At 41.5% G+C, this 25,389-nt stretch overlaps 1 protein-coding gene across 1 annotated transcript in view; it reads left to right on the top strand.

The window, feature by feature from the left end:
* Positions 1-25,389, top strand: part of pex7 (peroxisomal biogenesis factor 7) — a 79,983-nt gene that overhangs the window by 25,420 nt on the left and 29,174 nt on the right. The window contains exons 6-8 of the mRNA XM_080192700.1: positions 23,053-23,159; positions 23,344-23,457; positions 25,217-25,272. Coding sequence (XP_080048826.1) covers positions 23,053-23,159; positions 23,344-23,457; positions 25,217-25,272 — 277 coding nt within the window. The remainder of the gene's footprint in view (positions 1-23,052; positions 23,160-23,343; positions 23,458-25,216; positions 25,273-25,389) is intronic.

Here is a 25,389-nt window from a genome sequence, read left to right as displayed (position 1 = left end):
TATCTTGTACAACTTCACCGAGGTGTCCCAACTCCTGTATTCAGTGTTCTGACCAATGAAACCAAGCATACCGACTGCCGCCTTCACCACTCTGTCTACCTGTCATTCCACTTTCAAGGAGCTATGAACATGTACCCCTAGATCTCTTTGTTCTGTAACTCTCCCCAGTGCCCTACCATTAACTGAGTAAGTCCTGCCCTAGTTCAATCTACCAAAATGCATCACCTTGCATTTGTCTAAATTAAACTCCATATGCCATTTGTCAGCCCACTGGCCCAATTGATCAAGATCCTGTTACAATTGCAGATAACTTTCTTCACTGTCCACTATGCTGCCAATTCTAGTGTCATCTGCAAACTTACTAACCATGTCTCCTATGTTCGCATCCAAATCATTAATATAAATGACAAATAACAGTGGACCCAGCACTGAGCCCTGAGGCACACCGCTGGTCATGAGCCTCCAGTTTGAAAAGCAACTTTCTACAACCACCCTCTGGCTTCTGTCAAGAAGCCAATTTTACATCCATTAGAAGGTTATAGTCATGTATGCCTAATGACAAAACTACATTGTACGGTAACTCTTCTGGAAGGATTCACATGAGCTTTCCTTGTGCCCACCCCACATATTGAAGGCAGATGATGAGTGAATAATTAAGTTGTATCCTTCTTTGTAATTTTGTGGTTAGATTTTATGCAAGTTCTGTACACTTCTCAGGGCATTGTAAATTTTCTACCAGATAGCTTTTTTTGCACAATTATGGAGAAATTACCTTGAACTACAAGCTGAAAATAGCAAACCTTTAACTCAGTGTGATTTACTTTGAAGTTCCATGTAGGACAATACCAGCACTTTTCATGACCAGAATTCCATTAGCAGAATTATTGAGGTAGCAGTAAAGTCTGTTTTGTTCTTGCCATGATCCTTGGCACAACTATTAGAAATTTTCCTTTTGCTACTTATTTTGCATATTGACATATAAAATTTGAAGTTAGTGCTTTCCAGGTTGTTATGGAGATTTTCTGCAGACTAACTTACTGTGTTTGCCTGGTTTGTGGAGCAGCTGTCAAATGTAAAAAAAGCTGCGTGGAAAAATTGCAAGATATTAATTTTCAAACCCTTTAGATAGTTCCTTACCATTCATTGCTATCTCTTAGCTTCCTTTTCCTCCTGCATTGTTTTCTCATCTACCATCTTTATCTTTTTTCTCCTTGGCAGATTTCTTTCTCCCATTTGCTGTTTTTGTGCTTTACCTTTGTGTCAGTGTCCAACATCTCTTTCTAAAAGAATGAACATGCTCAGTTTCACGGTAATCAACTCTGATCATGTGTATTGCCATGCAGTAACTGCCTGCGTTTGTACTGCATCATTAATGTAGAAAAAAATAATCACCCAGAAATGCTTTGCATAGTCATAATCTAAAGATAGACATAGCCAAAGAACCAGAGGGTTTTAAGGAGAAGAGACAAAGCATTTTGGGGAAGATGCACAAGAGGAGTAGCTCATAAGAATGGAGAGTTAGGAAGAGGAGGTGTTTAGGCTGTGTGGATTGTGGATACAGGGAAGTGGGGGCGGGGGGAGGATAGGTGAGACCACAAAGAGATTTCAGTATTGTGATGGAAACTTGAGCTTGGCTACCAGTTCTTCAAGGCCGCCTGTGTAACTTGATGGGGACAGTGGGAATGGGTGAATGGACACTTTGGTGATGGATGCAGGCAACATTATTCTGATGGACACGTATTTCGGGAAGGTAGCGGATGGGAGGTTGATCAGAAGAGAATTTAATTAGTTGACGGTGAGTGTTTAAAAAGTATTGGCGAGGCTTTCTGCATCACTCTGATGTTGTAAGGGTGGTATACGTAGATGGTCTATGTGTTGGAGGTGAAATGGGATCTGGATATATGTGATTGGATACACATAGGATACACTCCTGAAGACTTGAGCACAGAATCCAGGCTGGTACTTCAGCGTGGTACCGAACATGTGTTATATTGTCAGGGGGCTCCCATTTTGAGCTAAGACATTTAACTGAACCCCATCTCTCCTCCTGGGCAAGTGTAATTGCTTCTCAATCTTTTGGCTAAGATCAAGCATCAGATCAAGCCCAACATCAGGTTTAATGCCTTTTCTTATCAGCTTGGAGCTTGTATATCTCTCTTGTAGGGACCATGAATTGGATTCAATTTAAATTGTTTTTTGGAGCAAGCAAGGGTTAAGAATTAAGGGTTTGCTCTGTCCACTCTGCGCATTGAACAAAGAACAGTACAACACAGGCCCTTCGGCCCTCCAAGCCTGTGCTGCTCATTGGTCCAACTAGACCATTCGTTTGTATCCCTCCATTCCCAGTCTGCTCATGTGACTATCCAGGTAAGTCTTAAATGATCCCAGCGTGTCCGCCTCCACCACCTTACTTGGCAGTGCATTCCAGGCCCCCACCACCTTCTGTGTCAAAAACGTTCTTCTGATATCTGAGTTAAACCTCGCCGCCCTCACTTTGAGCCCGTGACCCCTCGTGATCATCATCTCTGACCTGGGAAAAAGCTTTGGCTTTGTAACTTTAAGATTAAGCAAAAATTTTTTTTAAAAGATCCCAGGATGCTACTTTAATCTTGCCTGTTAACCTTTTGTATAGCGCCTTAATGTAAGAAGTCTCACAACACCAGGTTAAAGTCCCAACAGGTTTACCCCAGTCCCAATGCTGGCATCTCCACATCATGCCTTAACTAATGCCTTTTAGAAATCCTTGTACACAACTGATCTACCCTACTAATTACATCCTCAAAAATGCTAATAAATTTTTCAAACAGTATTTCCCCTTCATAGAACATAGAAAACTGCAGCACAAACAGGCCCTTCGGCCCACAAGTTGCACTGATCATATCCATACCTACTAGGCCTATCTATAACCCTCAATCCCATTAAATCCCATGTACTCATCATAAAACCAAGCTGACTTTTCTGATTGTACTTTCTAAGTGCACTAAGTCACTCAGAGATAGGACAGGTGACCAAAAACTTTGTTAAAGGCAGTCGATTTTAGGAGTGATTTTAAAGGAGAGAAACACAGAGAGATTTAGGGAGGGAATTCCAGAGCTTGTAGCCTAGCCTGCTGAAAGCGCTGCTGTCAATAGCGAAGCAAAGGAAATTTGGGGCCTGCAGAGATCTAAATTGGAGGAGCTGAAAGATCTTGTACTGGACAAACAAAGGCTATTTTTATCTGCCTTTTGAAGCTCACACACTGACCATCATAAACAAACAAGATCAGTGCAGAAGGAGGATCCTTACATTCTGCTGAGAGGAAAAAGGTAAGTGCAATATATTAATATATATAAAAAAGCTTTCACAGTAACTTCATTGTAGTGTTCATGTTAATGTAATTTGTGACACTAATAAATAAACTTTTTATTTTAATTGAGTTTTGCACACAAATTGTAAGATCCATCAAGTCAACAAGATGGAGCGGCACTGTGGTTAGCACTGCTGCTTCACAGCGCCAGGGAGCTGGGTTTGATTCCCAGCTTGGCTCACTGTCTGTGTAGAGTTTGCATGTTCTCTCCCCCCCCCCCGTGTCTGCGTGGGTTTTCTGAGCGCTCCGGTTTCCTCCAACAGTCTGAAAGACAAGCTGGTTAGGTACATTGATCTGAACGGGCGGCGGAGTATGGTGACTAGGGGAATTTCCGCAGTAACTTCATTGCAGTGTTAATGTAAGCCTTACTTGTGACAAATAAATAAACTTTAAATATGCACTGTTGCACCAGAAACAGGGAACTTCGTGACTATTAACCCCCTGATTTTGAATTGGATGGAGTCAATGATAAAGTTCCCTGAAATTGACCTGATGACACTATTTAAATACAAGCCTATTTCCTTTCTTGACTTTTGGGATGCAATATTTATGTGGGACCACATGGTGGCGCCAGCTGTATACCTTTAGTCCCAGATACGTTTTTAAGAGACTACCTAACTGTTGTGTGTGAATACAAACAACATTTCAAGCATGCATGTTTCATGCTCTTTGATAATGATTTTGAATAACAAAGCATTACTTTCTCTTAGCATTAATTTACTCTTGAATTTTTCTTGGTTTCCTGAAAGGAAAGAGAAATAGCTCTGATTAATTGAAAAGCTTACGTGGTTTTAGGCGTTTGTAATTAGTGTTGAATGTTTAATTCCAAACACACAGATTCACAAAGTATCTTAAGGTTACACAAAGTCAGAGCTTTCTGATGTGTTGCATAGGGTTCTCCACATAGACTTATCCACAAACCCCTTCACAGGGTGACACGGTGGCACAGTGGTTAGCACTGTTGCCTCACAGTGCCAGGGACCTGGGTTTGATTGGCGGCTTGGGTCACTGTCTGTGTGGCACGTTCTCCCTGTGTCTGCGTGAGTTTCCTCTGGGTGCTCCGGTTTGCTCCCACAGTCTGAAAGACATGCTGGTTAGGTGCATTGGCCATGCTAAAATATCTTTCAGTGTACCCAAACGGGGCTGGAGTCTGACGACTAGGGGGTTTTCACAGTAACTTAATTGTGGTGTTAATGTAAGCCTACTTGTGACACTGTTTTAAAAAAAACTCTCAGAACTTAAGACGTTTGTGGAAAAGATGTTTCTTGGATAAATGAAATGCATACAGCTTATCAACAAATGTAAAAGTAAACTTTTCAGAATGAGCAAGTGGATCTCCCACAATATTTGCTCCTTGAATCAATGGATACGTTTCCACTGATGATAGCAAAGGTGATAAGAGAGATTAGAAACATAAAAGACATATTGATAATCCAAGGAATGTGCTAATAGTTAAGGCAGGTTTTTTAACTTTCAGAAAGTTCAAGGGTGAAATGAAGGGAATATCTGTTTTGTGTTGGACTTGCGTAGGAAATAGCAGACCTACCAAATACAGAGAATGAGGAAGTGGGAAATGACTGATGGGGAGACCTATTATGAATGGAAGTGTGGAAATGAGAGATCAAGTTGAGGTTTTTGTCTGCCTCAGTAGAGGGGAATCCTTGGCTGAGACGAATAAAGCTTTTTCCGTAGCTCTGGTGTGGAAGGTAATATTGTCAGAGGAGAGATGACAGAGACTGAGAAAGTGGGAGAAGTCAATTTTGTCCTTCTGTGGAATCAGTCTCCTTCTTGAGTGCTGCAGATGCCACCATATTTCTCTCTGCCTAAATCCCTATTATCAGGGATGGGCAATCCACTTTCTTGCGAGTACAGTAAATGTAATGCTTGGCAATTTGCTTCCTCTCACATCAGTGTTCAGGGTTCCAAACACTTCTTTGAGTGAGGCAGCAATTTAATTACTCTTCCATCAGTCTAGTGTGTTGTATTCAGTGCTCATGGTGCAGCCTCCTTTATACTGAGAGGGCCAGACATCAATTGGCTGTTTGATTTGCTCCACACTTCCATGTTGTCTGCAAATGCCACTTGCCATCTTAATCTTCCATCACATTCCTTTACACTCCCACTCTGGCCTTGGGTGACCCCTGGTGATTGTTAGCCTGCAGGACAACAGTTCTTCTGTCTAGCCAGCACAGTGCAGTACAGTGAAGCACTGCTGCCTCAGTGACAACGACCCGTGTTCAATTCCAGCGTTGGGCCGCTGTCTGTGTGGAGCTTGCACATTCTCCCTGTGTCAGTGTGGGTTTCCTCGGGGTTCTCTGGTTTCCTCCCACACTCCAAAGGTTGATTGGCCATGTTAAATTGCCTTAGTATCAGGACTTGTAGGGTAAATATGTGGGGTTATAAGGATAGGCCTGGGTGGGATTGTGGTCAGTGCAGACTTAATGTGCCAAATGGCCTCCTTCTACTCTAGGGATTTTATGATCAGGCCTTCATATTGACTTGCATTACGCTTTAGATCTTAATTACAGCTCTCACTTTCTCTCTGACAGTTGCTCCTGGTGCAGTAGGATGGATATACCAGCGCTTGAGGGAATAGAGAAAGGAAGGTTAGAAATTCCTCCATTGAAACAGCCAGCAGGCTTGTCCACAGCCTGACCTCGACTGGCTTTTTTCTTTTACCTGACTCTTAGACCACTGGTACCTATTTTGCTTCACCAGGTTTCAGTACTCACTTCTTTCACCATAGTGAATCTGATTTACCTACTTTCGCATTGTCTTGCTTTTGGCTATGAATTTTATTTCTCTCAAATTTTCTTACTTTGGCTTTTGATTTGTACTGTTATCACTCATGTTGTTTAATCTTCTCATGTTCTCCATCTAAGGTCTCACAGTGGTTAACCTCACAGAGCCAGGGACTTGGGTTTGATTCCCAGCTTGGGTCACTGTCTGTGTGGAGTTTGCACATCCTCCCTGTGTCAGCATGGGCTTCCTCTGAGTGCTCCGGTTTCTACCCACACTCCAAAGATGTGTGAGTTAGATTGATTAGCCATGCAAAAATTAGTGTCGGAGGGAGTAGCGGAGTAATTATGTGGGATTAAGAGGATGGGGCCTGGCTGGGATTGTTGCCAGTGCAGGCTCAATGGGCTGAATGCGCTATAGGGATTCTATAATTCTAAGAACTTGGCATTTCATTTGTATTCCTGTATATTTGTGTTGCTGTATCCCTACCTTTCTTCACTTCCTTCTACTGAACTCCTTATCTGTAATATCTTCTTGTTCCGATGCAGGAATGTCAACATTTTCCAATTTTGTTGAAGTGGGCGAACTTACTTCCAGCCATTTGTTTTTGCTTGAGATTTGCAACAGTCCCAGTATTGTATTTTGGGAAGAGGGAAAAGGGGTTATTTTTAGTTTTAAACCATTTTTAGAGCTTGAAAGTAATTCTTTTTCTCTCTAAAGCTAAAAATCTGGAAATGAATATTTATGAAGTAGCTTTTATATTCAAGTTTTATTTATTCGTGTTACAAGTAGGCTGACACCAACATTGCAATGAAGTTACTGTGAAAGCCCCGTAGTCACCACACACCGGCACCTGTTCAGGTACACTGAGGGAGAATTTAGCATGGCCAATGCACCCAGCCAGCATGTCTTTCAGACTGTGGGAGGAAATCGGAGCACTTGCAGAAAACCCATGCAACAAGGGTAGAACATGCAGAATCCGCACAGACAGTGACCCGAACCTGAATCTGGATCCCTAGTGCTGTGAAGCAGCAGTGCTAGGGATCCACTGTGCCACCTTGCTGGCTATATGTTACGGGATTTATGCCATAAATATAAGATGATGTAAAAATCTTGAGGGCAGAGATTTAAATACAGGAAACAACTGTCAATGGGAAAGATGGTGTGGTGCCTGACTGTACTGAAGGAGCACACTTGGAGGTGAAGCTGACCATCAAGATCGTGGCAAAAAGGAACGGCTCAAAAGGGACTAAGGCCATTTTGACATTCATTACCCTGAATCCCCCTTCCCATTGAACCCCAATAACTCTCCAAAACCTCTTTCCTTCTTTCCTCAATGCTTCTGGATCTCAGGGCCATCTCCCCTCCCAGTGCTCAGAAACCTTTGGCCACCCTGTGCTTACAAACGCTGAGACCACTAATGTCCATCAGGGAAGGAAATCTGCCATCTTTATTTGGTCTGGCCTACATGTGACTCCAGAGCCACGGCAATGTGGTTGACTCTCAACTGCCCCCCCCCCCCCCAGGGGAACTAGGGATGGGCAACAAATGCTGGCCAGCCAGTGCAGCCCCTGTCTCACAAATGAATTAAAAAAAAACCACCCTCGCCTCCATACTCCTCACCTTCTTTTGTTCAGTTTGCCCAGGATGCCTCACCCAACAATGAACAATCCTGTTACTGAATGCATTCCTCGTGGAGTCTTTTTCTGTAATGCTCATACACGCTAGGAGCCCCGCAATGTGCTGCTAAATCCCAAGACCCTGTCTCATCAGGAAACTACCTTTCCAGGTCCCATGCTGTACCCAGTGCATTGTTTATCAATTCTCTGGTTCAGCATTAGCTTCTTCCAGTCTTTTAGGCTTCTCCCATTTTACTTGGAGTCACCACAATGCTAATCAATCACCTTCTCCATCTCCTCCTGTCAGTCACCCATTCCTCTTCCAATGCCACTGCATTTAATTCTCTCACCACCTGGACCACTGCATCTTTCCATCGGTCAGGTAAATTGTATTTTTTTATGTGAAGGGATCAAAAAGGCAGGAGCGGCAGCACACATCCTATCCCAACCCACTTTACATGATCATGTCCCAAGCTAAAATTGGAGAAACTATCCTTTCTCCAATTTTCCTACTACCCCCTTTTCCGTGCACTTGTCACTCCTGGTACTGGGAGAAGACTGCATCATTAAGCTACTTCATAGAATCCGTGCAGTGCAGAAAAGAGGCCATTTGGCCCATCGAGTCTGCACCAACAGCAACCCCACCCAGGCCATATCCCCGTATCTCAAGATTTGCCCTGTGAATCCCCCCTGACACTAAGAGTCAATTTAGCATGGCCAATCCGCCTAACCCACACATCTTTGGAGTATGGGAGGAAACTGGAGCACCCAGAGAAAACCCACGCAGACACGGGGAGAATGTGCAAACTCCACACAGACAGTGACCCAAGCGGGGAATCAAACCCAGGTCCCTGGTGCTATGTTCTCCAAAAGATGTAAAAGTCAAGGGGTGGAGTTAGGATTGTCCTTTGATCCTCAAAGAGCAAGTTCTTCTGGTGATGGAAAATTCTGAAATATGCCTTGTATGTCTCCTGCAAAATCCATATTTCGCTGAATGGAGCATTGACCTGCTACTTCAGCACTTGAAAATTAATTCCTCTTTGGCTCAGCCTTTAACAAAACGTCAAGTAAACCTTTCTTGTCAAAGCTGCCAGTGAGTAACTTTAATGAGAAGTGCATGACTTTTAGCACATGTAGATCGAAATGACATCAGTTCCACTGGAAGCTGTATCGTCAAAAGTGTAGTTAAATTGCCAGAGTACTACTTATCACTGAGCTTATCTGTACTCGCAAGGGAAAAACACAGCATTACAAACTCCGAGCCTCTGTTCAGTTGTGATGTTACGTATTGTTTAATTATAACAGGACTAGACAGGGTAGATGCAGGGAGGATGTTTCCAATGGTGGGGAAGTCCAAAACCAGGATTCACAGTCTGAGGATTCAGGGTAGATCATTTAGGACGGAGGTGAGGAGACATTTCTTCACCCAAAGAGTGGTGAGCCTGTGGAATTCATTACCACAGGAAGTAGTTGATGTCAAAACATTGAATGCATTCAAGAGGCAGCTAGATATTGCACTTGGGGTGAATGGGATCAAAGGTTATGGGGAAAAGCAGGATTAGGCTATTGAGTTGGATGATCAACCAAGATTGTGATGAATGGCAGAGCAGGCTTGAAGGGCCAAAATGGCAGCCTCCTGCTCCTATCTTCAATGTTTTCTGAGGTGAGTGAGAATTTCTTAATCCTGCGGTGGTCATGATGCACTCAATGAGCTCCTGCTTCTGGAAGATAAACAGAGGAGGGAGAAAAATGTTCAAACTGGAAAAGAAACACGATGAGAGGAATGAGACCAGAAACACACTTCACCCTGGAGACTGAAATGATGTCAGGGGCCAGTTTTATTTATAGGCCAGGACTGGGTTGTTTGGCCGAAGGTGCTATTCTCTTTTGTTTACTTTTAAATCAATCTCCCGGTAAAGTGGTGATAAAATCACAAACACAGAAGGGCCATGCCAAATGCAATGTAATTACATTATCAGCTAACAGCATGATGAGTGCAAAATAACTTAAATAGAATGAAAATCCGTCGTTCCACTGCACCAGATTACAGATCTGCAGTGAAGATAGATATTTTCTCCTTAAGAACATAAGAAATAGAGCAGGAGTAGGCCATCTAGCCCTTCAAGCCTGCCCCACCATTCAATAAGATCATGGCTGATCTGAAGTGGATCAGTTCCACTTTCCCATTTTCTCCCCATAACCCTTAATTCCCTTGTCTATCAGAAACCTATCTACCCGTGACTTAAATATATTTAGCAAGGTAGCCTCCACCACTTCAACGGGCAGAGAATTCTAGAGATTCACCACCCTTTGAGTGAAGAAGTTCCTCCTCCACTCCAATCTAAACTGCACCCCCCCCCCCCCCCCCCCACCCCTTATCTTAAGGCTGTGTCCCCTAGTCCTGCTATCCTTTCTAAGCGGGAAGAATCTCTCTACCGCTACCTTATCCATCCCCTTCATTATCTTATATGTCTCTATAAGATCCCCCCTCATCCTTCTAAACTCCAACGAGTACAGACCCAGTCTATTTAGTCTCTCTTCATAGGCCGTCCCCCTCATCTCTGGTATCAGCCTAGTGAACCTCCTCTGCACTCCCTCCAAGGCCAATATATCCTTGCGCAAGTGTGGCGACCAAAACTGCACACAGTACTTCAGCTGTGGCCTCACCAGTGCCCTGTACAGTTGCAGCAAGACCTCCCTGCTTTTATATTCTATCCCCCTCGCTATAAAGGCCAACATTCCATTCGCCTTCTTGATCACCTGCTGCACCTGCAGACTGGGTTTTTGCGATTCGTGCACAAGGACCTCCAGTGACAGCCACATTCCATGAAAGACGAGAACACACATTATGAAGCTGGGTAGTTTCCCCTCTCCCTGGTGATCAAGTCTGGTCCAAGCAGCTGACTAATTAGGCAGTCAGCTGTTAGAACTTGCAGAAAATCACGTTAAAGCACTGAAGAGTGAATTGTGAAAATGCATGTACTCTTGATTCTAAATACTGAAATTATAAAATATGTAGCCATCTAAATGTTTTGTGCATGGAAAAAAGTGACCCTTTGCAGGCTGCACAACTTCTAGTTTTAAGTGATTTCACTAAGTCAGACTAGTGATAATGTGGAACCATATGGAATAGTTGAAGTGGGCAGCACAGATGCAATTGGGGAGATAAATACAGATTGGAGAAAAGGAAAACCACAGCACTGCCCTCTGAAATAGCCTAGCAAACCATTCAGTTCAAGGGCAGAGATAGGCAATAATTACTGGCCCATACAGTACCCTGTATCTACTGGTACCTCTTTATCTACCCTACTAGCTACATCCTCAAATCTGCCAAACAGATTCTAATCATACTGGGCTTTTCTGAGTGCGTTGTTAAAACTCCTTTGGAAATAGATTCTCGCATTTTCCCAGCAACTGATTGGGCCACCAATTAGCCTAACTGGCTGCTATTCACTGCTGCTGCACAACTGCTGCTTGTTGGGATGGTTCTGTCTCCATAGTTACTCTTACTCTGCAGGAAAGGCAAAGAAAATATTGGAAAATCTTACAGCCAGGTGGGTATGAAGGAAGAAAGGAAGAACACATCAATGTCTCCAAGTAACAGATGCAGCTTGCTGTTTTCCGCTTTGGTTATGGCTTTGCTTACATCTGGAAATCACACTCCGTGGATTTGTCCAATGTTAAAAGCTCGGATTATTTAACTATAACCAGTTGGAATCAGTAGACAACATTTCCATGGTTCCAGCTGCAGAGGAAACATTGTTTTGTGGAAAATGTGATCTTTGTCTCCACTTATCCCCGTAGCATTCAGCTCTGTTCCTTCTGGATATTTTGGAGCAGGGGAAGTAATAAGAAATGTTTAAAAAGAAAACAAATCACGCAGCTCAAACATAATCTTACAAACCACTTTATGACTTTCTCCTCCCAGAAATAAACACCCAATTTCCACTCAACAACCCAGTTAAGTTCAGGAATTTGTGAAGGAATCACAGTAGAAACAAAACTATATCATATTACTGTGTGGCACAGCAGGTTGATTTATTGATACGGTGAACGAGATCAGTGTACATAGCATGTTTATACTCTTTCATTCCTTCACTGCTAACCAAAGCCTTCAGACTTGAAAAAAAATGCTCACATGATTAGCTAGTGGCCCATAAAGAATTGATGCAAATGATCTTTACATTTGTTTTGCAGTTTAATGCTTTGACGGAACATTTAAATTCAATCTAGGTGATTAAAAATTTATTCATTAGTCATAATTAAGACTTACATTAACACTGCAATGAAGTTACTGTGAAAATAAGAACATAAGAAATAGGAGCAGGAGTAGGCCATCTAGCCCTTCGAGCCTGCCCCGCCATTCAATAAGATCATGGCTGATCTGTTGTGGCTCAGTTCCACATTCCCGCCCTCTCCCCATAACCCTTAATCCCCTCTCTTATCAAAAACCCATCAACCCGCGTCTTAAAAATATTTAGCGAGGTAGCCTCCACCACTTCAACGGGCAGAGAATTCCAGAGATTCACCACCCTTTGAGTGAAGAAGTTCCTCCTCAACTCCGTTCTAAACCGCCCCCCCTTTATCTTGAGGCTGTGCCCCCTAGTCCTACTATCCTTTCTGAGTGGGAAGAGTCTCTCCACGTCTATCCTATCCATCCCATTCATCATCTTGTACGTCTCAATGAGATCTCCCCTCATTCTTCTAAACTCTAACAAGTACAAGCCTAATTTATTCAGCCTCTCCTCATAGCTCAACCTCCTCAACTCCGGCATCAGCCTAGTAAACCTCCTCTGCACTCCCTCCAAGGCCAAAATATCCTTGCGTAAGTACGGCGCCCAAAACTGCACACAGTACTCCAGCTGCGGCCTCACCAATGCCCTATACAGCCGCAGCAAGACCTCCCTACTTTTATATTCAATCCCCCTCGCTATGAAGGCCAGCATCCCATTCGCCTTCCTGACCACCTGCTGCACCTGCAAGCTGGGTTTTTGAGACTCATGCACAAGGACCCTGAGGTCCCTCTGCACCGTCGCCTGCTGCAGTTTTTCGCCACTTAAGTAATAACCCTTCCTACCATTATTCCTACAAAAGTGGACCACCTCGCACTTGCCAACATTAAATTCCATTTGCCATTTCCTGGCCCATTCGCCCAGCGAATGGCAAAAGGCTGCCTTTTTGTTAGGGTGGAAATCAGGCTTGAGGAGTCTGGAGGGAGTGATTACATACTCAACACCACTGGATACTAGTTAAAAGCTCCTGAACTGAATTTGAATGCTATCTTTTCAATGTCAAATTCAGGAAAGTGGGGCTCTCTTTTGTTGCTGAGAATTTCCCGGACAGGGATGCAACCCATCTGATTTGATTTATTAGTGTCAACAATGAAAAGTATTGTTTCTTGTGCACTATACAGACAAAGCATATCGTACGTAGAGCTGGAGCGGAGAGGGTGCAGAAGACAGTGTTACAGTCATACCTAGTGTGTAGAGAAAGATCAACTTAATATGAGGTAGGGCCATTCAGAAGTCTGATGGTGGCAAGGAAGAAGCTGTTCTTGAGGCAGTTGTTAGGTATCTTTTTCCTGACGGAAGAAGGTGGAAGAAAGCATCTCCAGGATGCATGAGATCCTTGATAATGCTGGCTCTTTTTCCGAAGCAGTGGGAAGTGTAGACAGATTCAGTGGATGGGAGGATGGTTTGCGTGATGGACTTGGCTTCGTCCACAATCCTTTGTAGTTTCTTACAGTCTTGGACAGAGCAGCAGCCATACCAAACTGTGATATAACCAGAAAGGCTGCTTTCTAAGGTGCATCTGTAAAAGTTGGTGAGAGGCATTGTGGACGTGCCAAATTTCCTTAGCTTTCTGAGAAAGTAGAAGGATTAGTGGGCTTTCTTAACTATAATGTTGATATGGAGTGACCAGGACAGGTTGTTGGTGATCTGACCACCTAGAAACTTGAAGCTCTCGACCATTTCCACTTAATCCCTATTGATATAGGCAGGGCATGTCCTCCATTCCACATCGCGGTGCTGTAAGTAAAGTGGGAAAATGGTGTCCTAGTTTCCTTGCAACATTTTCCAATTCATCTGACTGTTGATTGCCAATGGATTGGGGGCATCTTGGAAAATCCTGATGCAATATACACCCCTAAATCCGAGGAGCCAGGATGGTTGCTGGGGACCCTAGGCTGAATGTATTTATAATATTTGAATGTGTATATTTCTAGGTGTTCATTCTTACAAGTTTGAAAACCTACTGAAAATGTGACAAATGTAAATGAAGTGTTCTCCTCACCATCATCACATCTGTGATTAACTACTTGATTGGCATTAGTTTTATTTATTATTTGTTGTCATTTTATGTCTCTTCGCTTTTGCTGGTATACTGAAACTATTTTTGAACATTAAATAGCCAGGTTTAGGACTGTGCCTCAAAAGAAGCAAGCCAAGGGCTGTCCCTTGTTGTTCACCTTGCTCTTAGCCGGCAACATCATTTTCACAATTTTATCAGGTTTTTTCTAATCTGCGGCAGAGTTTTGTGATGCCCCTCCCGGCAGTATCAATGGCGGGCAGGGGAAGAAGTCAGCGGGAGGTCCAAAAATGATGTGAAATTACAGCAGGATCTTCTGATGCTGCCTGCCACGATGATTCAGGAATCCTGCTGGAGATCAATGGGAAGCTGATTTTCATCCCGCGAGTGGGATGCAGAATCATTCCCCACCTCCCACGACTGATTCTGTGCTTCACCAGAAGAAAAACATAATGGTGGCGCGCAGAAGTCAGGGCTGCCTCTGGAGTTCAGGTTGGAGGCTGCCAGTGATCCTGGAACTTTGAGCACCACAGCAGTAAACATAATCTTTCAAACCACTTTGTGACTTTATTTCCTTCTCCCACAAGTATACACCCAATTTTTTCATCAATGATCCAATTACGTTCAGAAATTTGTGTGAAGCAATCACAGTAGATTAGCAAGCCTATATCATATTGCTGTGTGACGCAGCAGATTGATTCATTGATATGTTGAACCAGGTCATTTGTACATGGCATGTTTATACTCTTTCTCACTACAAATTAAAGCCTTTACGGGTTCATGTGATTTGCACATCTATCAGGTGGATCTTCCACCTTCATTGTCTTTGAGAAGGTCCATCTTCCAGCCTCAGAATGTTCCTGGAGGTCCATCCTCTTTCTTCAGGAGGTCCATTTTCCTTGATAAATGATGGATCAGAGATGTCAGGGGCCTTTTATATGTGTCTGCTTGATATGACAGCGAGACAAGTGTCATCAAGGGGATTGACAGGTTAGAGACATAGAGCAAATGTTTCCCTTTGTTTCTCACTCTAGAACAAGAGGCCATAATTTTAGCCTAAGGGGTGGCAGATTTAGAACAAATTATAGAACATAGAACGGTACACCACAGTGCAGGCCCTTCGGCCCTTGATGTTGTGCCCAGCTATATCTGAACCCAAGATCAAGCTATCCCTCTCCCTATCATTCTGGTGTGCTCCATGTGCCTATCCAGTAACCGCTTGAAAGTTCCTAAAGTGTCCGACTCCACTGTCACAGCAGGCAGTGCATTCCGCACCCCAACCACTCTCTGAGTAAAGAACCTATCTCAGACATCCCTCCTATCTCCCACCATGAACCTTATAGTTATGGCTCCTAGTAACAGCTACATCCACCTGAGGAAATAGTCTCTGCACGTCCACTCTATCTATCCCCCTCATCATCTTATTAAGTTGCTTCTCATTCTCCTCTGCTCTAAAGAGAAAAGCCCCAGCTCCCTCAACCTTTCCTCATAAGACCTACCTTCCAAACCAGGCAGCAACCTGGTAAATCTTCTCAGCACTCTCTTTAATGCTTCCACATCCTTCTTATAGTGAGGTGACCAGAACTGCACACTATATTCCAAATGTGGTCTCACCAAGGTCCTGTATAGTTGCAGCATAACCCCATGGCTCTTAAACTCAAACCCCCTGTTAATAAACGCTAACACAATATAAGCCTTCTTCACGGCTCTATCCACTTGAGTGGCAACCTTCAGATATCTGTGGATATGAACCCCAAGATCTCTCTGTTCTGCGACAATCCTCAGAACTCTGCTGTTGACCCTGTAATCTGCATTCAAGTTTGTCCTACCAAAATGAATCACCTCACACTTCTGATGAATTACTTCAAGGGTTGAATTACATTCAAAGGGTTATGAACCTATGAAATTCTATATCCCAGACTATAGTGGATTCTGGAACACCAAATAAACTTAAGGAATAGATGGATGCGTTTTTAATTAGTAGCAGGATGAAAGGTTATGGGGAGCAAGCAGGAAGGTGAAGAAGAGGCCGAGATGAGATCAGCCATGATTTGATTTGATTTATTATTGTCACATGTATTAGTATACAGTGAAAATTATTGTTTCTTGTGTGCTACACTGACAAAGCATATTGTTCATAGAGAAGGAAAGGAGCGGAATGCAGTGTTATAGTCATAGCTAGGTTGTAGAGAAAATCCAACTCAATATAAGGTAGGTCCATTAAAAAAAATCTGATTGCAGCAAGGAAGAAGCTGTTCTTGAGTTGGTTGGTCCGTGACCTCAGACTTTTGCGTCTTGTGGATGAGAGTATGTCCGGGGTGCACAAGGGCCTTGATTATGCTTATGATCTTATTGAATGGCGAAGTAGGCTTGTGGGATTGAATTGCTTATTCCTGCTCCTAATATTTATATTCTTACCCCATCACAGAATAGGATCAAAACCTCCAGATGCATAAATAACTATGCCAGGGATGGAAGATGTGGCATCATTTCCTGTTGATGTCTGTAGTGGGAAACATTCCCTAACTCTGCCACAGGACTTAGTCCCAGATGGGAGAATTCCACCTCTGGTGTCTTGTTCAGTTTTCTGCCCTCTTCAAGTGATCTGTGTTAATCAATCAGTTTGGAGAATCATTACAGAGATGCACAACATTCAAACCAGGAAATATAACGCAAGAAATATAAGTCTGATTTAAGAGATGCATAGAAAGTGAAACACAGATGGAATTAAGGGCAAGCAATAAAAGGCAAACAGAAAAAGTATATTTTAAAGCATTTCCAACGTCATTTCCTTCTGAAGAAATGAGACTTTCAAAATTGCTTTTCAGGGCCAAAGAGGTTATTCAGAAGTAATAATCATCGATTGTATCATAAAAAATTCACTCCTGATTGCATCAGCCCTAACCTTTCTCAGCCGGTTTTATTTCAAAGTTGTTGGACAACTACAGCAAGTCCACACCGTAATAACCATTTCAGTGCTGATCCTTTTGGTGAAGATTGCAACAGCACATCCTATAGAGGAAGAGGGTAAATCTGACTGCAGCTGCTGAATTTCTAAGTTTAACCTTAAGCTTAGAAATGTAAGAAGTGACTTGCTTGAAATATATAAGAGCCTGAGGGCTTTTCATGGGTCGATGTGGAGAGGATGTTTCTTCTTGTGGGACAATCTTGTACTAGGGTCACTGTTTAAAAAATAAGGGATTCCCATTCAGGAAAAAGATGAATTTTTTTTTTCCTCTGAGGGTTGTGAGTCTCTGGAGCTCTCTTCCTGAAAAGGTGGTGGAATCAGGTACTTTGAATATTTTGAGGACAGGGATATTAGATTCTTGAGAAACAAAGGATTGAAAGGTTATATTGAGGTAAGCAGGAATATGGAGTTGAGCCTACAATCGGATGAAATATTGAATGGCAGAGCTGATTCGACGGGATGATTAACCTTCTGCTCCTAATTTGGATGTTCATAACCATGCATCAGTGGACTTCAGGTGTTTTTCAGATTTCTTCCATTGTAACGGTGAGCGTTGATAGCCTTACCATTATTTATATTGAAAATTCCAGGCCAATGTAGCAAGAAACAGTGCAGAACTGTCCAGTAAAGCGCATATATTTAATAAGTTGACTTACTAATTCAAATAAGGAATGCAGGATAAGAAATTATATGTATTATCACGAAATGAGAAGCTACACCTCGATCTCTTATTGAATGTAATAAGCCAGACTCCACCCTAATAACTAACAGTAAAACAGGATATTTGCTACTCTACTCTGTTATCAAAAAGATAATTGAAGAAAACTTCATAATGAACACACTAACACTTAGTTAATATTAAATATTATTATCATTAGAAGAGTACAATTGTGTATGGCAGCATTGATAGTATTTACTTAAGTGGAAGCAATAAGGGTAGCTTTGGTTATTTAGCTATTCAAAAAAAACTTTTGACAGTGTAATTGATGACTTTATTGGCAAGTAACTGTTAACCACTGTTTGGTTTCATTTAGACCTGCCTAAATATTAAAGTTGAAGGAAGGTGTCTGTTTGTGATGCCTGGCTCCGATATAATACTTGCACAACAGTAATGTGCATGGCAGAATTTTACATGTTTAAACATCAGTGACTGGAATTTTCCTCTGGGTGGAACCTGAAATTTAGACCTAAAAATTCACCAATCCTGTGTTCATTCTGCTGTTGTCAAGTTATAGCATTTCAATAATGTCAATGGAGCTAAATCAACATAAACAATCAAGTCAAGGAAAGTTCCAAATCTACCCCACATAGTTCCTCTTAATTATAAAATTTAAGGTCTCAGCTCATTCATGCACAAATAGGCACAACATATTTAGGAGTCTGCAATTGCAAAAGCTTTTTAATTTTTAAAATGCGTTATACATATACCATAAAAATAATAAAAGAAACTGAACATTTAGGGATCATAAAGCTATAAAAATTTCAATAAATTAAGAGAAACATGGCCCTTTCTTTTCTGCACCTGAATATTGGGTTGTAATCTCAAGAGAGAAGCTGAGGGGAGGTGATGGCCCTAGTGGTTTTGTCGCAAGACTATTAATCCAGAAACTCAGCTAATATTCTGGGGACCCAGGTTCAAACATTCCACTATGGCAGATGGTGGAATTTGAATTCAATAAAAAATCGGGAATTAAGAATCTACTGATGACCATGAAATTTGTGTCGATTGTTGTAAAAACCCAATTGGTTCACTGATGTCCTTTAGGGAAAGAAATCTGCCATCCTTACTTGGTCTGGCCTACATGTGTCTCCAGAGCCACAGCAATGTGATTGACTCTCAACTGCCCTTGGGCAAGGGCAATAAATGCTGGCCAGCCAGTGAAGCCCATGTCCCACGAATCAATAAAGAAAATGTGCAAGAATCCTGATTACAAAGTTTATTTATTGGTATCAAAAGTTCTGTCACAGGCTCGGTAACTTGGGAATAGGGCTGTTATCACAGACAAGGATGTATTTGGGCAGAGAACTCTTGTTAAAAAATCAAGGCAGTTTCAGTGTGTTGAACTTTGTGTAATTTATATAAATAATGTGAGTTACTTGTGCAAGTAACTCCCTCCCAAAACATCCAAGAATGTTTTAGGCTTCATAGTTGATTTGTGTCCAGCTTGTACCTGAAGGATAGTTTTAAGGATGAAGTAAAGGAAATTTTACCAAAACCTTACCTTGCCTATAATTTAGAAGGCAGATGGTAGAATCTAAATTCAATATGTAAAAAAAAAACCTGGAATTAAGAACCTACTAATGACCGTAAAACCATTGTTGACTGTTGGAAAAACCCATCTGGTTCGTTCTGGCCCTTACCTGGCTTGGCCAACATGTGACTCCAGAGCCATAGCAATGTAGTTGACTCTCAACTGCCCTCTGAAATGACCTAGCAAGTCACTCAGTTCAAGGGCAACTAGGGATGGGTAACAAATGCTGGCCAGCCAGCAGTGCCCATATCCTACAAGTGATGTTTTTAAAAAATGACTTTTCTTTCTCTATAGATTGAGCCCAACTTGCTGAATTTTTCCATATTATTCTGTTTTATTTCAGATTTCCACATCCGCAGTATTCTGCTTTTATATTAGATGATTAAAGCTGGCTGGAGGTCAATCAAATCATTTCCAGGACAGCACTTCAGGGGTTCCTCAGGGTAGTGTCCTAGACCCAACCATCTCCAGTTGCTTCACCAATGAGCTTCCTTCTGTCATAAAGTCAGAAGTGGGGATGTTCGCTGTTGGCTGCACAATGCTCAGCACTATTCATGACTCCTCAGACACAGAAGCAGTCCATGTCCAAATGCAGCAAAACCTGGACAATGTCCAGCTTGAACTGAGACATGGTAAATAGTATTCATGCCACAGAAGTAACAGGAAATTACTACCCCCAGCATGAGCGAATTTATCCATTGCCTCTTGATTTTCAATGGCAATACCATTGCTGAATCCTCCACTATCAATGTCTTGGGGTTGTCATCAAGCAGAACTGGGCTAGCCATATAAATACTAAAGCTACAAGAGCAGGTCAGAGTCCACAATTCTGCAGCAAGTAATTCACCTCCTGACTTCTCAAAGTCTGTCCACCATCTACAAGGCACAAGTCAGAAGTGTGATGCAATATGCTCCCCTTGCCTGGAGGAGGGCAGCCCCAACAACACTCAAGAAGCTCAACACACCAGCACCACCTGAAGGTTCCTCTCCAAGCCACTCACCATCCTGACTTGGAAATTTATCATGTTCCTTTACTGGCACTGGGTGAAAATTCTGGAACTCCCTCTCCAACAGCACCATGTGTGCATCTACACTTTAGGGACTGCACTGGTTCAGGAAGGCAGCTCACCACCACTTTCTCCAGGGCAACTAGGGATGGGAAATAAATGTTAGCTTAGCCAGCAATGTCCACATCCCACAAAAAATTGAAAAAAAGAATTTGCGAAGGGTAGGTAAAAATCATTGCAAAGTGCCCAATGTATAATTGTTTGTTGTCATTGCAGATTAAGGTTTTGAGGTCATGGTTGGGTATTGGACGTATACTGCAGCTGATAAATGGTTTTCCCTCCCAGAAAACACTCTGCAGCTTTCTCTCAAGAGTTATAGTCTCTCATCTGGCACACTGAGATTTGATTTATTAAAGATCTATTTCTTTCCCTTGTCCATTGTAATCTGCTATACAGCTAATAAAACACTGATAATTTAATGTAATGCATATTGAATCAAGCAATTTGATTTGAACATTCAGAATAAACAAAAGCATTTTGTTAGAAGTTCCTTTCTAAAGAAAACCAACTACTTCCTCAAATGGTCAAATAAACTCATTTTCCAAATAATGCTCAGAGGCAGAAGTAGTTCAAGCAATAGACTTCCTTCATAACAATGACTGTAGCATTTTTGGAGTATGGGAAATGGGTCTTTTATTTCAATGCATCCGGGTGAAATCTGATCAGATCCTGGCATCATTATTATAAAAGATAACTATCTTGCAAAGACCAAATAGAATAGTGCAAGCAGTACAGCTCATCTGGCAAGGCCATCCATTGCAAAGAGTCATCAGTTTGAACCCTCAGCAGTTTTATTGTATGCTGATTAGGAGCAGAAATTTGACAATTTTTTTTCTCCTGAGCAAGGTGGTGGTGAGGCTGATTGGCAGTACTGCTTCATTGTTGAAAATGTCTAACATATCACAAATTATCAGGAATCTTCCTGGTTTTTATGCCGCAGTGTCATTGTCAATACAACTGGGGCATTTGCCATTCAGCCATTCCTAACATTGTAAATATTACCCTGAGAGATGCTCACCAAAATTAATCTGTTGATATCTGGAGAACTGGCTTATTTTTTATAGGTTCTTGATAGACTTTAATGTGGCCAGATTGATGTCTGAGACTGTGACTGTAAGAGGTGAGGTGAAATTTCTTCATCTAGAGAGTGGTGAATGTGTAGAATTCACAGCCACAAAATGTAGTTGAGAAAAAAACATTTTGTGATTTCAAGAAGAAATTAGTTATAGCTCTTGGGGCTAAAAGGATCGAGGGATATGGGAGGAATGTGGGATCAGGATATTGAATTTGATGATCAGCCACGATCATAATGAATGGCAGAGCAGGCTCAAAGGGCTGAATGGCCTACTCCTCCTATTTTCTATGTATGTTTCTATGTGTGACTATCTTATTTTGGGGCCACTTTTGTACCCTTATACAAATAGAGACACCTTTTCTACATTTACTCTATTGAAACCCTTCATAATTTTAAATATCTCTATTAGATCATTCTTCTGTTATGTAGAGAGAGGAGCACCTAGTTATTCAGTCTCTCCTAATCATTATAACTAGTTGGTATCATCCTTGCACATCATTTTTGGACCTTGCCTGGTACTTCTAAATTTTTTTTTAACATGGAGACTCAAACTTTCTCTGTATTCTAAGCACAATCTAACCAGGATTCTGTGTACATTTAGTTTAACTTCCTTGTTTTTTTCAATTTAATACCTCCAGAAATGAACTCCATTCCACCTGTCAATACTACAAGTCCTATGTGAGCTCAGCAGCAGGAACACCTGTAACTTAGAATCCCTGCCTCTGTTTCCATCCCTTCACTCTGCCAGGTGGACATTCCTGTTTTTTTGGCAATCTAGAAATTTTTGCAACTCCATGTAACCAGTTTCTCAACAGTACCTTGGAATTACAATGGAAGGCGAGTAGGATGCCTTAAAATTCAATGGTCAACAAATTGAGCATGATTTTGATTTGATTTGGTTTATTATTGTCACATGTATTAGTATTGTTTCTTGCATGCTATACAGACAAAGTATACTGTTCATAGAGAAGGAAAGATGAGAATGCAGAATGTAGTGTTATAGTTACAGCTAGGGTGCAGAGAAAGAGCAACTTAGTGCGAGGTAGGTCCATTCAAAAGCCTGATGGCAGCAGGGAAGAAGCTATTCCTGAGTTGGTTGGTACATGACCTCAGACTTTTGTATGTTTTTCCTGATGGAAGAAGGTGGAAGAGAGTATGCATGGGGTGTGTGGTGTCCTTGATTATGCTGGCTGCTTTTCTGAAGCAGTGGGAAGTATAGAAGAGTCAATGGATGGGAGGCTGGTTTGTGTGATGGACTGGGCTTCACTCATGATCCTTGGTAGTTTCTTGCGATTTTGGGCAGAGCAGGAGCAATCCCAAGCTGTAATAAACCAGAAAGAATGCTTTCTGTGGTGCATCTGTAAAAGTTGGTGAGAGTTGTAGCTAACATGCCAAATTTCCTTAGTCTTCTGAGAAAGTTGAGGCATTGGTCGGCTTTCTTAACTATAGTGTCAGCATGGGGGGACCAGGACAGGTTGTCGGTCACCTGACCACCTAAAAACCTGAAGCTCCCGAACACTTCTACTTGATGTTTCTGATAAGAAATGAGCGTCGCTAGAATCTGTTCTGATTGTACAAAAGTTGAGCTGGCTCATCTGTTTTTCCAAGTGTAAATTTGAGAAGCTGACATGAATTGAGGAAGTGAAAGACCTAAGAGTGTACTCCGTTTAATTTCAGGTGACAACACTCTACGAATCTGGGATATAAAGACAGCAGGAGCCAGAATAATCATTCCTGGTCATCAAGCAGAGATACTGAGCTGTGACTGGAGTAAATATGATCAGGTAACGATTTAAAATCATAGAATCCCCGCAGTGCGGAAGGAGGCAATTTGGCCCATCGAGTTTGCACTGTACTATTTTTAGAGATCAGTCAATTGAATAAACCCATTCCACTTTGATGGTCGTGGATATTGTGATTAAAAGTAAAAATGGTATAATGAATCAAATTGTGTTGTATTTAATTTAGAATGTGCTCGTGACTGGAGCAGTTGACTGCACCTTAAAATGCTGGGACCTAAGAAATATCCGACAGCCAGTACATCATCTCGCTGGCCATACTTATGCTATACGAAGGGTTAAAGTAAGTGTATTTACGGTTTCTGGCTTGTAGCTTATCACTGGGGATTGAATTTTTTTTTAATGGTTTAAATTCAGTGGTTGATGGTTGAATTTTAATGGTTTAAATTTTGATGGTTGATTCTGTGTTTTGAGAACTATCAGCTCAGGAGATTTAGCTCATTTAATCCTACTATGCTCATATTATGTGTAACCTTTTCATTTCAGGATTTCAGCTGTTCCATTTGTGTAAAGGTTAAGAAGCTGACCAGTTTGTAGATTGGTGGCTCTTGCAGATACTTAAAAAATTGTACACTTCAGGATAAGGGATAGTAAATATTACACTTTATTACTTTGTATAATCAATGAGAAGATCTACCCCTCCTTGATTGTTACTAATGGTTTTCAGCTTAGCTGTTTCACTGGTGATTTCCTTATGTGTGTTGTTTTATTACTTTTATACAACCTTGACAACTTTGATGATTCACTGTTTATTGCCTTGGATACCTCCAAAGTCCTTGGCAGGAGTCAGCCACTTCTGAACAATATGCCGTCATAAGGTTTCCACCAAGACTGTGCACATCCATGATCAAAGTGAAGGCTCAAAGGGCCAAATGGCCTAGTCCTGCCACTAATTTCTATGTTTCTACATGGCAAGTCAGCTTTCTATTACGTTACTCTATTTTTGGTATGGTTAATGATTTATTACTTTATTCTCTTTCAATTAACTCAGGTTACCAGATTCAGTGATCTCTCATTTCTCTTTTCTTCTTCATGCTAGTGACTTTTCTATTCACTGTTAAATTCTATCGCTGATGGCTGCTCTCACCAACTTCCTCCAGTCCATGTCCACCTTGTATAAACACCCTTTATCTCTTTCGCAGTCCTATGGTTGAATCACTAAAAACTTATCTTCTTACCCTCTAAGGAAGCAATGAAAATCTTATTTCTTTCAATTCTGGAAACACAATTTCTCAATAAACCTCACATGACCAAAGCCCAGAGAAGCTGTTACATTTCATCTTTGATAGCTTAAACCCAATTCCTTCTTTAACTATTAATGGTCTCATCTTCTTCCATGATCTCAGCTGGAATTCATATATCTTAATTTCTCGAAACCTGAAAAAAGTCATAACAGGTGTCACCAGGTAGGTGTAGAATAAAGCTTCCATATCCTTCCCTGATAATTTGCCTTAGCTCCAAACTTAAGAATAAAATCCTTTAGTTCTGCATTTCTTACTCATAGGGAGTTTGGGAGATAACCTGGGGAAGTACACTCAACCTGAAGTTAGCTATCAAAGAAAGGTGGACGGGAAGAGTGCAAATGCATCAAAAATTAAGGCCAAGATAATTATATGAGGTATCAAGACTGTAGACAGGATTATTCCTGATAACTCAAGTGTGTCATGAGTTTGACAGGCGAAGTGATGGACCTAAGATATAATTGAAGAGGGAAAAATAGGTGAAAGTACTTATCTAAAAGCATGAATAGTTTTCAGAGCAAACCAGCCTTATAGCACATCCATGAGCATTTTTGCTCTCCACTATTTTAAGCACAGGATAACTATAACTAGTGTCTGAATTTCTTGAATAAAATGCGATATAATTTTTTTCTTACTGTACACTTTTACATCTGAAAAGGTACCTCAAATTATGCACATACAAAATGCTTTGAACACAACAAGCTTAGATTTGATAAATTGTTTAAATATTGATATATTAAATACATGATTTTAGAAATGCAACGTTTTGTAATATTATACTAATCCTATTTTTCTTTGTAGTTTTCTCCCTTCCATGCATCTATATTGGCTTCTTGTTCATACGATTTCAGTGTCAGGTAAGTAGTATATTTTTTCTTCACCAATTTTCCCTCCTCCTTTCCTCAGCTGAGGCGTTGATCCATGCTTGAGTACTGTTCCCTTGGTGCCAGATATCATTTGGCACTTTGTCTATC

This window comes from Carcharhinus amblyrhynchos, chromosome 7 (genome assembly GCF_965287045.1).
Source record: "Carcharhinus amblyrhynchos chromosome 7, sCarAmb.v2.hapA, whole genome shotgun sequence".
Classification (NCBI taxonomy): Eukaryota; Metazoa; Chordata; class Chondrichthyes; order Carcharhiniformes; family Carcharhinidae; genus Carcharhinus; species Carcharhinus amblyrhynchos.
The sequence above is the reverse complement of the archived record's forward strand: the minus strand, read 5'-3'. Positions and strand labels throughout refer to the sequence as shown.